This window comes from Eublepharis macularius, chromosome 14 (genome assembly GCF_028583425.1).
Source record: "Eublepharis macularius isolate TG4126 chromosome 14, MPM_Emac_v1.0, whole genome shotgun sequence".
NCBI lineage: Eukaryota > Metazoa > Chordata > Lepidosauria > Squamata > Eublepharidae > Eublepharis > Eublepharis macularius.
In genome coordinates this window covers 36,378,385-36,392,449 of record NC_072803.1, presented here as the reverse complement: position 1 = coordinate 36,392,449, position 14,065 = coordinate 36,378,385, and the positions used below count along the sequence as shown (strand labels likewise).

Below are 14,065 nucleotides of genomic sequence, written 5' to 3'. Positions count from 1 at the left end.
AAAAGGCATGGGTCTGCTGCCATCATGTGTTCTTTGGCCCTTAGCCACTTTTTATCCTCAATGCATCATCTTAGTGTTAGAAAGTATAAATATTGCCATCTGCTGGATGCATTTCTTTTGATCAGTTTATGAAAGAATGCTCAAAAAATGAAAGTGGAACTTCTAATTGATTAACCAAGTTGCAGCCTTCTATAAAAGATGCCTGTACCTAAACCATAACTTAGTTCAACTGTCTAATTTTACAGTGAGTGAATGGGTCTTTAAATATACACACACATTTGGATTTCCCTCATGTTACCCATGGCTGGATATACATCTATAGTGAGAGAGAGAATTTTTTAAAAAATTCTAAATGCCACAGAATGGAAATCCCACTTCTATCTTAGCATAATATTGGCCATTAAAAGTAGATTCAAATAGAAAGATGTTGACATACTTCCTGTTTTTACTGTACATAATAAGAATGAAAGAGAGAAAAGGAAGTGGTGTCAAATAGTTTTATTAATCTTTCACAGTTTGCAAGACCTGAGCAAGACTGTTAATGACATTAATTCATAGGGTCGACATAGGTCAGAAGCAACTTGCCAGCACATAAGATGCACAAACATTGATCTTCTATCTTTTAAGATGCCTTTTGGGGATGCTGAAGAAGCACAGGTGTCTAATGTTAGGAAATACATTTGATTGTTCTTACATGAGATTGTTCTACTTTTTTGATTGGTTGAAATTTTAAAAACCAAGTTAAAAAACAACAACAATAATAATATTTCTAAGTCAAAGTTCTGCCAGAAGCATCTCATCTAGTGCATTTATGCTACATGTAAGACAAGCTCAAAGTGAAAGGTTCCAGATTTTTCAGTCTGGTTGCCTTTGGCCCAGACTATACATTTCAACTACGACATGATTGCCATGGTTACCTGCAGCCATGCAATAGCTGTGAATTCCCCATGGGATCTCAATTTGGAAGTGCCAGAGGGCCCCAATTTGGATCAGGTCCACGATTCTGATCCAATTCAGGCCCCTACAGTGCTTCTAAATTGAGTTCCGACATAGAACTCACAGCTGGTGTTCTGCTGCAGTTCCTGTGAAAGTTACATGGTTGATGCAACATGTAGTTTGGCCCTTTCTTGCTAATGTGCAGTGAACCGATTAATGTGCTTGTTGGTTGTTTTCAATTTGCATTGGATGTACTTGCAAATTCTAGGCACACCTGTGAGGCCTGATTTACACACCTGAATCCTAGGACTTCCATTAGTAAATGAAATAATGTAAGAGAAAGGCTAATAGTTTGTAATTGACTGGCTGTCTTAAGTGATTTTCCTCACAAAGCCAAATGCAATATGGACATCTATAGACTTTGTTAGAACAGAATGTCCAGTTATGGAATTGTAGCAATATAGAAATAAAAGCTGTTTTAGAAAATACCTTCTTGAAAACCATCCGCAGTGCTGTGTGTGCACCATTCCATTCTCTCTTCGTAATTGATCTTTCCCAGCCAAAGAAACAAAAGTAGAAACAATTAAGCGGTGAAAGAGACCTTTCCCCACAAGAAGCGTGTGACTCCTCAAATGAAACATGATTGTCACGTGCGCTCTCATGCTCATGTGAGAAATGCTGCACAAAAGCTTTCTGAAGAACAGATGTGTCCTCTTGAGACTGCTTGTTTCGAGTGAAGCATCCTGTTACTGAGTTATGCTCTTCAGAAAGTGTAGCCTCAAGCTATGGAAATGTTTGTGCTTCATTTGCATTCTTTTTCATAACTCTACCAGTATAATATTTTGAACTGAAATGCTAGTTGAGATGGTATTATGAAGTGGATGCACTATAATCCCTCTGTCACCTTGTACACCATTCAGGAGTAGTGGGACTACATGATAAAACAATTTGGAGATAGTTGATCTGCAGTTTCACCCACTCACTCAATCACGTGACAATTATGACAATTAAGAATTGTGACAATTCTTTAAACTTAAAAAAATCAGTTACAGCACCAGGCTCTCCCATGCGGACAGAGAAAGTGCTACCAAATTTTCTTATGGCTAGTGCCCCTCTAAATACTCCTTCCTTTCTTCTTCCATGTTGATTGATTACTTCCTGTACATCTGGCTTTTTCTCCCTTATGAATTATTCATAAAACAATTGTAAACTATCAACCCTTGTTGTTGGCAGGAAAGTTAAGTACTATTTTTCATTTTGAAAGCAGCCAAAGCCACTGCTACTTCTCATTTTTTTTGTAATCACCATTACGATAATAATAAAATTGCAAAAAGATCATGAACAGTGACTGGCTACAAAGAGACAAGCCATATCCAAGCATCCTCTCCCCAGCCTCCCTGGGGAAGTGTGTCACACAGAATTTAGGAGCATACTGGGGGCTTTACATCCTTGCTTCTGCATGGGTTCAGGAGACTAATTTGCATCTTGAAATGTTTGTATCATCAAGCATCTCTCCCTGCTGAAGGGTGTGCTGCTTGAAAAAGGTAGCTATTGTTGAATTTTTCAGTGTGAAAACAAGAGAATAAAAAATGCAGTGATTTAAATCCAGCAGAATTTTTCCTCAGTGTTTCAAAAATCCTGTAACTTCCAAGCAAGGTTTTAAAATTATGTATTGGTCTTTTAAATTTTCAGCAGCAACAAAACTCCCCTTGAAACCTCTCTGGAATGTTTTACTTTTCTCACTTTGTAGGTGGGAAGCAGGCGTGTTATTCAATATGGAGCAGCCTTCATGCTGCTGCTTGGAATGGTTGGCAAATTCAGTGCTCTGTTTGCATCTCTCCCTGATCCTGTGCTTGGAGCTCTCTTCTGCACTCTCTTTGGTAAGGGATTCTCTCCATGTTCTTTTATCTGTTAGCAATAAAACTCTGAAGGCGGCCATATCAGTCAGCCTGTGCCCGGCCTTTCCTTGGAACAGGGTTTGTCCTCATGGGACTTCTCCAGTGATAAAACATTGACTTGAGTATGGCAGCAGCCTTTGAGGTGTTTCATCCGCACTCCCATCCTAGTCTGTAGGAATGCTATTCAGACATTGCCTGTTATTGCTGAGATCCTGTGTCTTAAGATCCGTGTCAGTATCATTTTTGAAGGGCGTGTCATGTTTCATATCTGTTCTGGCAGAATTTTATCTTTTTTAAGTGAAAGGCATGTGACCAAAAGTAACAGATTTTTTTTTAAATATAAATTTTTATTTCAATTAATAAACTTAAATACATAAAACATAAGCTGCAATCATACCATCATTTAAATCATACCTCTACAACCATCTACTCCTACCATCATATTTCATTAAACCTAAATACGTCATCTAAATCATATAAAAAACCAAAATGAATAAACTATCATTTAAATCATATTGTCATAAATTAAATCATTTATCCATATAGAACTTGCTTTTATATGTGTTTAATTTTAAATATCTTTCCATCTGTGTTCATATCTAATAATAATTGTTCTTGATTATTCTTAATTAATTGAAAATTTGATGGAATGGAAGAATAATATGAATATGCCCCACTGGTAAAATTAACATCCTATATACACAACAGGCCAATTTCAGAATGTCAAGAAAAATGGAAAGTATTTTTTCATTACATAGTAATGGAACATTGATACCCATCAGACCCCTCAAAAGCAGGAATGGGCCAGATAGAATAAATTGTATATTTGTTCTAACTCCAAGGTATTGCATGGAGTTTAGAGTCTAGTTTAGAAAGGAGAAAAGGCAGAATGTGGTGGTGGTTCTTGTTTTTGCATGGGTTCGTCAAAATCTTTATACAGTATTCCTTGACATGCAGAGAGCTGTCATAATCTGGCATCACCACAGCTATGTTACATTCAGCAGCTAGTTCTGCTAGAACATAAATCTGTTAGAACACAATGGAAGATTAGGGAAACAATTGCTATAATATACCATATGGAAAGTGATTTGTGTTGGAACACCCAGTGGCACATGTGCTTTGTGTGCATGTTCTAGTGTGCCACAAGAAATTCTGCTGCAAACAAATTCAGCAATGGTGATATAGTGTGGTACAAGAAATGAGAGTGCTTGAGTAACCTCAACCCTCCCCTCCCATTTTTGCAACATTGCCCCTCCTCTGCCAGTCAAAGCAAGCAGTCTTCCTTCCATTTCAGTTGTTCTCCCTTTTTTTTCTCCCCTGTTGATGTCAGTTTCATGTGCTGTAGGTAATTTAATTTTAATTTTATTGATTTCATTACTGTGATTACCATTGGCACACTTTGGTGTGCTAAGCACAGACAACATTAATCTAGCATCTGGAATAAAAATATCTCAACCAGGTTGGGGTCTGCAGCCTACTCCTACTCCATTACTTCTTTTGGGATAATTACATAGCTATAGTATGACTTTCTATAACATGGTAGTCTTTAGGAATGCAAGTACTGTATTATAGCAGAATTAGCTGTAGGTCCTTATTATTCCCGTATCACAAATGGAGCAACAGAGATCATGAAAGCTTTCTTAAGACTTTGCATCTCACATGTGTAAAGGGCAAAACCCTTAGACTTCCATTTTCTCTTTTTTTAGTAGTATGATTCAGTTGGACAGTTGTCTTTTGACACAGTCTTCACAGAACCTTACTTTTTAACTTCTACAAAATATTTTACATTAGAGAGTGTAATAACCAAAAGCAGCTTTTCTTTGAGTGAAACACCATCAAAGATCTTCAGCTTGAGTGTGACTGGATAAAACATTTTTTGTAAGCTGTGGACTTTTCAGATTAATTGCTTTAGTAGACCTTCATATTTTGCATTAAATGTATTGATTTGGAAGAAGTCATAGCTGAAAATTTAACTTGCATCTCCTTGTTTAGGGATGATTACTGCAGTAGGGCTGTCTAACCTCCAATTCATAGATTTGAATTCTTCCCGAAACCTCTTTGTGCTTGGCTTTTCTATCTTTTTTGGATTGGTCCTTCCAAGTTATCTCCGTCAAAACCCGTTAGTCACAGGTACAAAGTTTTTTCTTTTTCTTTTTTTCTCTGCTGTATATATTAAAGACTTCCACTCAAACTGCTGATAGAATTTTAAAAAATCATGAAGTATGTGTTTACACAAAGCCTGAGTCATAATGTATTGAAGATACCAGTTTGTGTTCTGCCAATTTCCACTGCTTTTATTAATCAGCAGAAGCTTTAACTGCATATTAAAGAGTGGCTTCTAGTTCTTGGAGCCTACATAAGTGCAGACCAGGGGAAGATCCCAACTCGCTCTCTTTGCCTTTTAAAACCCCAAATTACCTCTTCCACAATACTGATGAGGCTTGAGCTTTTATTAATTTTCAAGCCTGTCTTGGATCTGGTGAAAATTTACAGTATTAATAGCAAAAGCACTCTTTCCCAAAAGAAAAATAGCCTGCATCTTTACAGTCCTTTATCATGTTTTTACAAACTGTAATTTTAAAAAGTGAACAATTAGTTGGCTAAAATTAGATAGTTAATGGATTACAAAAATCAATTGAATTGGCAGTACAGCTGATTGTATGTCTGGATTAGGATATGCATGAGTTTTAGAGCCAATTTGGTGTAGTGGTTAAGAGCGCGTGACTCTAATCTGGAGAACTGGGTTTGATTGCTCACTCATCCACTGGAAGTCAGCTGGGTGACCTTGGGTCATTCACAGCTTCTAGCTCTCTCAGGCCCACCCACCCACCTCACAAGGTGTTTTGTTGTGGGGATAATAATAACATACTTTGTAAACCGCTCTGAGTGGGTGTTAAGTCATCCTGAAGGGCAATATATAAATCGATTGTCATCATCATCATCATCATCATCATTATTATTAGATCCTCTACAGTTTGGTGTAGTGGTTAAGAGCAGCAGGACTTTAATCTGGAGAACTGGGTTTGATTCCCCACTCCTCCGCTTGAAACCAGGTGGGTGACTTTGGGTCAGTCACAGCTCTTTTAGGGCTTTCTCAGCCCCACCCACCTCACAGAGTAATTTGTAAGCCGCTCGGAGTGGGCATTAAGTTGTCCTGAAGGGCGGTATATAAGTCAGATGTTGTTGTTGTTATGTTATTAAGATGGCTTTTGCCTTAGGTTGTGTCCTGTTGCAATCCTGTTGTGTGAGGAGGAAAGCACTTTTCATGAAACTGGTTAAGTGCTCAGTGTTCAAGGACAGTTTAGACTTGATAAGATGGAAAACTGTCCAGGGGTCTCTCATTCTAGCCCAGCTGACTTTCCCAACTGTTCAGATGAGGAAATCAAAATCCCTTGCCCTCCTGTGCACTGTGTCCATAGGTCTCAGATTTCAGATTGGGGGCACAAAAAGGTGACACAAATATTTGTGTGGGCTAGCAAAGAGGCTTATGCATGGGTTAAATGAACCACTGGTCTGATATCTATACTAGGGATGTGCACGGAATCTGACCTGGATTTCAGGGGTACTGTAAAAATTTAGTATCCCTGAAATCCAGGTCAGATTCTCTTACCCAGTTTGGCAAGATTAGGGACTCCCAAGTTTATCCAGCCATTTTTCCCTAGGGGGGGAAACTATCTGTGGGGGCCAAGGAAGAATTTTTCAAGCAGAGTTTACCAAATTTGCAGGGAACCCACCCCTTCCTGTCCAATAAAGATGCACTCCTCAGTTTTAGGAAGATTGGATCCAGGGGTCCAGTTCTATGGGTCCCTGAAAAGGGTGCCCTCAGCCACTCTCCATTGTTTACTGTGGGAATAATTTCCAAGGCTTTCTAGTCAGAGAATCGTTAAGCAAATGCAACCTCTGGCCAAAAGCTACTCCCAGTGCAAGCTGAACCAAAAAAGTCCAACAGAGCCAAAATTCAGCAAGGGAACCAATGTCAAACCAGAGAACCCCAAACTGAAGCAAAGAGTTTAAAAGCAAGCCACAGAGTTGAAAAGTTGGCCAGTGATGGCAGCTTGAAGGGTTCTTTTGGACCTTGGGGGTGGAGGTGGAAAAAAGCAGGCAGCGGTGAGAGGACAGTGGTGCAAACTGGCTCAGAGCCAAGGCAAGCTCCACAGCTGGCAAGGGACAAAAGACAGCAAGCTGAGAGGCTGGGAGAGCGGCCGGCTGAGGACATGGGGAGCCATGAGGGTATGGGCCCAGGGAGATAATCGTTCCTCCCCCCATCCCCATGTTTTTTTTGGGGGGGGGAGCTTGGAGAAGCCACTTCAAACCAGCCTGCAACATTTGCCAGCTTAAACTGAATTAACCTGGTTCAATCTGGCCCATCACGATCGGGCTTTCTGAATCCAAATCTAGCATGGCTACATTTATGCCGAATCGGCATAAATCTGACTATGTAGCCTGATCACCAGAGTAGGATCATGCACCCCTAATGCTGTCTATTTTTCTATCTGATGTTTGTTCCTCAAATAGCACGTATAAATGTCATAGTTCCTAGGATTCTGTTCTGACTTCTCTTTGTTTTTTATAGGTATAGCCAGCATTGATCAAGTACTAAATGTTCTTCTTACTACAGCCATGTTTGTTGGAGGTTGTGTAGCATTTATTTTGGATAATACGATTCCAGGTTAGTCATGCAACATGCCTAACCCTCCATGCTCTTGCCTCAAAGACATTTTTGTGCTTTGCAGAAAATCCAAATACCTCCTCACTATCACCACCCCCAAGGAAGCTGTTTTATACAACTTTACTGAAATCAATGGGAATAGGGTACTCTTGTGCAGCTCCTGTCCATTTCAGTGGGATGGCATACTAAAACCTCTCTGTAGAGTGTGCTCTGTGAGACTGTCTCCCCTTCTGCTGTCTTGAATGGAGCCCAACAAACTCTCTGGTTTGGGTGCTTGCCCTTCTAGAAGAGCTGCTTTTGTTTAAAAATGAAGCAGATATGCTTGAAACCTACTTCCTACTTCCCTCAAAAAATAAAAATACAAGTGTTACATACTTTTCATAAAGAATACAAATGTCCCATACAGGCCTTTCTCCCCTATGTATCTTCAAGATTGCAGCTCTAGAAAGCAGCCTGTGGAAGAGCTATTTCCTAAGCTAAATCCAGTGTTTCACTATTCCTTCTTTTTCCTTTCTGGACAAAGCACAGCAAGTCAGTGCTTTGGTGGCATGAAGCCACCAAATCAGGGAGAGCTCTCAGCAGCTTATTCAGATGTTCTGGTAGACACATGCTTGATAGTAAGCATCAAATTAGTTGCTTTCCTTGTACAGAGAAGTTCACTTTTTATGTCTTTAAAGTATACCTCTCAAAGCCATTTCCCCCCTCCTTTCTTCTAAAATGCAGGAAGTCCTGAGGAAAGAGGAATCCGGAAGTGGAAGAAAGGAGTGGGCAAAGGCAGCAAATCCATTGATGGCATGGAAACCTACGACTTGCCTTTTGGCATGGAAGTGATCAAGAAGTACAGATGTTTCCATTTCTTGCCCATCAGTCCCACCTTTATGGGCTACACATGGAAAGGATTCAGGAAAGGATCCCAGGAGGAGGACTCGGAGGCTACCGTATAGCCCCTGCTGAAAACACCTCCCTTCCCTTCTTGCTGTAGTAACAGACAGATCTGCAGTTACTTGCTGACTTCTATTTTGTATATCTGCATTTTAAATTCTGGAACCAGAGCTGGGACAAATTCTAAAAGTAGCTTTCCTATTGTGGGCGGTGATAGCTATTTATAATGTCTCTCTTTACTTAACATGGTGTTTTGTTCTGTTTTAAAAACTTTGTTAAAATGGCTTATCCTAAATTTTAGCACAGCTGCTGTTGAATTGAAAAATTTAAATCCAGCTCCAAATTAGTAAATAGTATTTCCATAAATGCAGCACTCAAATGTTGCTGTGTCTTTCCCAATTTCAGCAGACACATTCCATTTCTTTATCCCTCCCGATCCTGCAGTCAGTTGTTTATATTCTGGCAAAATTATAACCAAATATTTCATAGTGGTCAGCAGCACTTTCAAAGTTCATCCAGCAATAGGCAGGAACTGCTATCTTGACAACTGGTGCCCTTTAGCACATGGTTTTGTTGCATAATAGCAATAGTTGGATTGTGATTTTTAAAAAAATGACCTTGATCCTAGAGCTCTTTGTCAGCCTGAATTTTTCCTAGCGGTTGCTTGGTGTGGCTCCATGTCTTCAGCTGTCACACAGTTGTGCATTCCTGACCTGACAGTAAGAATGCCTAAGCAAGCACTTCATGTATACTCACAACCCAAGCCTTATATAATAGAATTGCTATTAAGCACCTCAAGTTAGTAGTCCTCAATAGAATAATTCAAATAGAAGGTTCTTATTGTCTCCAGATTTTTGCTACTTTGTTTTTAGACTGTTGAATGCGAAACAATTCTGCCAGTTTCAAATGTGCCCTATGATTGACATTGCCTTTAAAAAAAAGTTTCTTCTTTTCTGAGCTGAACAGAACACAGGACCCTTTTTAATAACAGATGAGACATTATGTATGACATCACTGTCCACAGGGTGGTTTAACGGGTATTGGGGGCCCACTGTGGGTGCCATTTGACTTTATTTTCCTGTACTAGTCTTGGCTCTGATGTAATGTGGCTGTTAATGCTCATCATGCATTCATAATTACAAAAAAGTTATTCCAGTTTAATGTTCTTACTATTGCAAGTTAGTTTTTAGACATCAATGCTTTGTGTGTTTGTGTGGCTTCCCCTCACCCCCTTAATTGTGGCCCAAAACATTTTTTTAAAGCTGTGGAAAGATTTGTCAGGAGGGTATTAGGGAAAGTGTTCTCTCAAGGCCAGTATGCTCTAAGGTGCTTGCTTTGTTGTATGTTTTGTTTTTGAAGCAGATACTGTAAATCGTTGGTCAGTTTCTCAAACTTGGCTACTAAAGAAGAGCAACCACAGCCTTTGTTTTATCTCTGAAGCTCTTAGACTTGGGGAAAGGCAGTAAAGAGCCTTGATGTATCAGTATTGAAATGAAGCTGTTGACCAGCATATTCCCTGCCATTTCTGCAGCATTCTCTTTGTACAATTTTTGTTTTGTTTGAATCCAGATTAGGTCCACGTTTTGATCTCCCCTGACTTACTTTCAATAGTTTGCTGTCTTGGAATCAAATAGATAAGCCCTCGAAAATGTTAAACTTGGGCTGGCAATACAGTCCTTTGGAGGTCTTCCTGTGACCTTGGGAACTACTTGTGAGTTTTGGTTAATAACGCTACAGCAATGATTCTGTGCGCATTTACATAGAAGTAAGTTCTATTGAGGGTACTGGGGAGTAGTAACAATATAGAGGGTAAGGCTACATGCTTCCCTTTTCCACCTTGTATATTATGTGTAACCAAAGAAATGGGGGAGGACCAGCCACCTTGGCTGAGTAGTGGTTAATAACAGGTGCCAAAGCCCATCTTTTTTCTTTTTCTCTCTTGCTCTCTCCCCCCTCCCCTCCTGTAGGGCATAAACTAACTTAAGCTTGGTTTGGTCATAGTTGGTCTCTCTTCTCTCCCTCGACACCTCCGCTCTTTCTTGGCTAAAGAACCAGTTGTTTGTTAATGCAGAGTTGAAATGTTGCTGCATGTGTCTTGCTGCAGGGTAAGTTCAGGAGAAAGTCCCCAGGAACTTGGGAAAGAACCAGTCTTCAGTGGATAGTGTCCAGCATTGTTAAATGAGATATGCGGAGGCCTAGGCAGGATCAGCATGTTTCAAGCACCTTAATATTGTGTTAATGCCTATCTCCTTGCTGGACAGTATTTATTGCAAAAACTTCTTTGGGTGGAATGCAACCAACAGCGGGTTCATATATTGCACAGAAGTAACATGTGTTTCTTGTCTTGCTTCAGCTGCGGTGTGTGCTCAGGTATAAATTCATCTTTTTAGAGGGTTCTCTGCCCATCCTAGATGAAAGTTTGAAAATTGCAAATGATGTAAAAATGGTTTCATAGTCAGACATCATTTTTCTGAGAATCTTAGCTATCTTGAAAGGCTTGCAATGACTGTATTAGCTGCACCAAACAAAGGCAAACCGATTTGCCAAAGGTTTGCATTTCTTGCAAATAGAGCCTGGTTTTACAAAATGATTCTGCATCAAAAATCCCAAAGTCTGAGGAGGATTAATTTGCTTTGATTTAAAGGCAAAGTGATGAAAGCAAACTCCCCTGTTCTTGTAAAAGCAACCACAAGAGGGTGCCATAAACACTGCTGCTTCAGAAAGGTTTTACTGGCTTGGATGTTTGATCATACACTGCTATGATAAGAGCACTCAGAATGTTAGTTATTTCTAAAGCAGAGATAAGAATAGAGAGAAATTAATGCATACACTTCTTTTGTCTTGAGGGAAAATGATTTTTTTTTCCTAAAAGGGAGTTTCTAATCAAAGATTACTAACTATGTGATGGTTATAGCTAGCTGTAGCTTGCAGCAGAGTCCCCAGCAAGAGAGCAGCTTTCGGGTGGCCTAATAGCAGATGAGAGAGCTCATGGGGCTCAAACTACCAGGAAAGTTTTCCCGCACAAACACTGAAATGAAAGAGGTTCCGTTCATTTCAACATGGTATTCACAGGAGAACGTTGTCCCATTATCCTATACCTGTGTTAGGAAGGGGGAGTTGTCATTTGGCATGTCTGTATCAGGCACCGGAATATTTTTCTGCTGCTTGTATTTGTACAGAGAAAAATATGGATCCTCCTTTCTCTGTAAAGGCCCATTCTGGCGTTTGGAGGCCAGAGTGTGGTGTACCTCTGGCTGGTCATTCATGGGCTTTAAATGGTTTATCAGTTTAGTTCTGAATTGAACTAACATAATAGCTGGATGCTTATGTGTATCCTATTGTTATATATAGCTGGAACAGAGTAAAAACAAGGTTGTGACTGCTTTAAATTATGTCTTTGCAAGTAGCTGCCTGTCTTTTTCTATCAGCTAAATTAAACTAGAGTGTCTAGAGATGATGCCTAATGGAAGGGCTGGGATAAAGCACTGACAAATTTCCATTAAAAGAAGCAAATATCCATGACAAAAATAACTGCTGTGTCATGTCAAAGATGTATAAAACAGTATATTCAAACTGAAACCAATTTGGAAGCTTTTGTATGTAAACTGTAAACTTATGTTAATATTTTGGTTAAATTAAGTACTCTGATGAAGATCTTTGAATGTGTCTTATAAAATGATGCCTCTTGAATTTATATTTAATTGCTAATTTTATCAGTGGTTGACAAAATGTATTATTCAAATTGGACTAAGCTGCATCAGGGATGGCATTTTTAAATTTACACAGTCAATTTGTTTTACACCGTTTAATACTAACTTTCAATATGGCAACTTTGTACATGAATATTTCAGTATTTTATTTCCATAGACTTAAAAAAACAACAACAGCCAACCAACCAGTAACATTTCCACCAAGGATAATTACCACAGAATTCCTGGGTGGGAGTGATATGATTGTCATGACAATGTCATGTGATGATAGAATTTCTTCATTGACGAATTCGTAGCAATTGTGTATACTTTATTTACCCATGCTTACCTTAGTAACTGAAATTAAAGAAGCTCTTGATCACAAAAAACATTGGTACTGGCAGTGGAGCTTTCAGTTGTTGCAAAATAAAAAGTTGAGAATGGAGCTAACTCAACTTACGAAACAAGGTGTGCAGCCTCCTCAGTTGGTGGATTTGGCTTCCGGCTGTCAGAGGTGGCAGCACAGGAGACAGATTCTTCCCAAGGGGTTCAGTCTGTGATAAATTCTCCGACACAAGCCTCATGGACATTAACTGCAGTACTCTTGTGCAGCCCCCCATGACATCTGTTTCAACTGAGGATTATGTAGGAGAACTGCCCTGTGGATTGTATCCCAAGTTAATTGGGTGTGTGTGTGTGTGTGGAGGGGGAATATTTTGGGGGATTTTTGCTTTTAGCACTGCAACACCATGGGCCAGCTCTGATTGAGAACCAGTTATGCTGCAAGAGATGTTAATCAGATGTGATATTCAGCAGTCAGACTAAAACATACCAACTACTTATTGATGGCATAAACTAGACTGTGAACTTCTGCTATCTTTAAGTGCCAACTTCCAATGATGTAATTTTGGGCTGCTTCCCACATTACACTGAACGATGAAGAATCTCAGATTTTCTACCCCCCCCCCCCACCTCATTCTTCAGCTCTATACCAATCATGTCTTCTGCATGAGCATCACAGATACAGGTCAGGTTACCAAGAAGCATGCATAGGGCTTGATTGGGTATGCGTAAGCGAAAGCACAGTAGTAAAGGCATGGCATTAAAAGGTGTAAGATTAGACCTTTTGTCTGAGGCAAAGCTACATTACCTGCTGCACTGTGTGCGTGTTTATAGCAGTTTTGCCTGCATGAGGAGGAATAACACAGCCTGCTTGTAGGCATGTGTCAAAATGCATGGGAGACTCAGATTGGCCAGTTTAAAATCTGGCTCTCATCCCTAAAGGACCCATCCACCTTTGCTTTAGTTGTAATGCCAGACCCCCTTCACAAGTAACTCTCATCTCCACTGGAGCTGTGCATCCAACTTGATGAGCTGAGACTCAGCAGGCGGGACGCTTTGTGATAAAGTCTAATGTGGGAAAGCAGCCCTTTGCCACTGGATGTTCACTTGCATTCCAAAGCATCTCAATATGAACAACAGACCAGCACAAAAAATAAAGCTTTTTCTTCTTTTTTCAGTGGCCTTCTTGAACTAAAACATTCAGCCATTAATCACCAAGAGGAGGCATGGGGGAGCTAGTCCCTGCAGAAAATTATATACTCACAGTTTTTGTCTTCGCATGGTGCATGTTGCATATAGAACTTCTCACTCAGACTTTTCTTAACATGCCTGGACAGAGATGGCAAATGTGCTGGGGCTTCACCTTTTGCAGCATTTAGAACTTTTTGTCATTTGTGCTCCGAGGAGGCCACATATTAGCCAGTATTTAGCTTCTTTCCATTGGTCTCTCTGTCTCTCTACTGTAATAGTGCTGGGCTGCTTTAAGTATTGAGAATTCATCTTTGGCAACATCCAAAACATTCCTGTCTGGCTATGATTTTATTGTGGCTGTGATTAGTCATCAGTACATATTTGATAGCAAAGAATTGCCTTGTATTATTGTTTGGCATCTTTCCAAATAAACCATTTTGCCAATCCAGACTACCATA

General features: G+C 39.8%; 1 protein-coding gene across 1 annotated transcript in view; it reads left to right on the top strand.

Annotated features, from left to right (window-relative positions):
• SLC23A2 (solute carrier family 23 member 2) overlaps positions 1-14,065 on the top strand; it is a 95,968-nt gene extending 81,903 nt beyond the window's left edge. The window contains exons 13-16 of the mRNA XM_054997364.1: positions 2,687-2,816; positions 4,827-4,964; positions 7,408-7,503; positions 8,227-14,065. Of these exons, the coding sequence (XP_054853339.1) occupies positions 2,687-2,816; positions 4,827-4,964; positions 7,408-7,503; positions 8,227-8,447 (585 nt within the window). The 3' untranslated portion in view covers positions 8,448-14,065. The remainder of the gene's footprint in view (positions 1-2,686; positions 2,817-4,826; positions 4,965-7,407; positions 7,504-8,226) is intronic.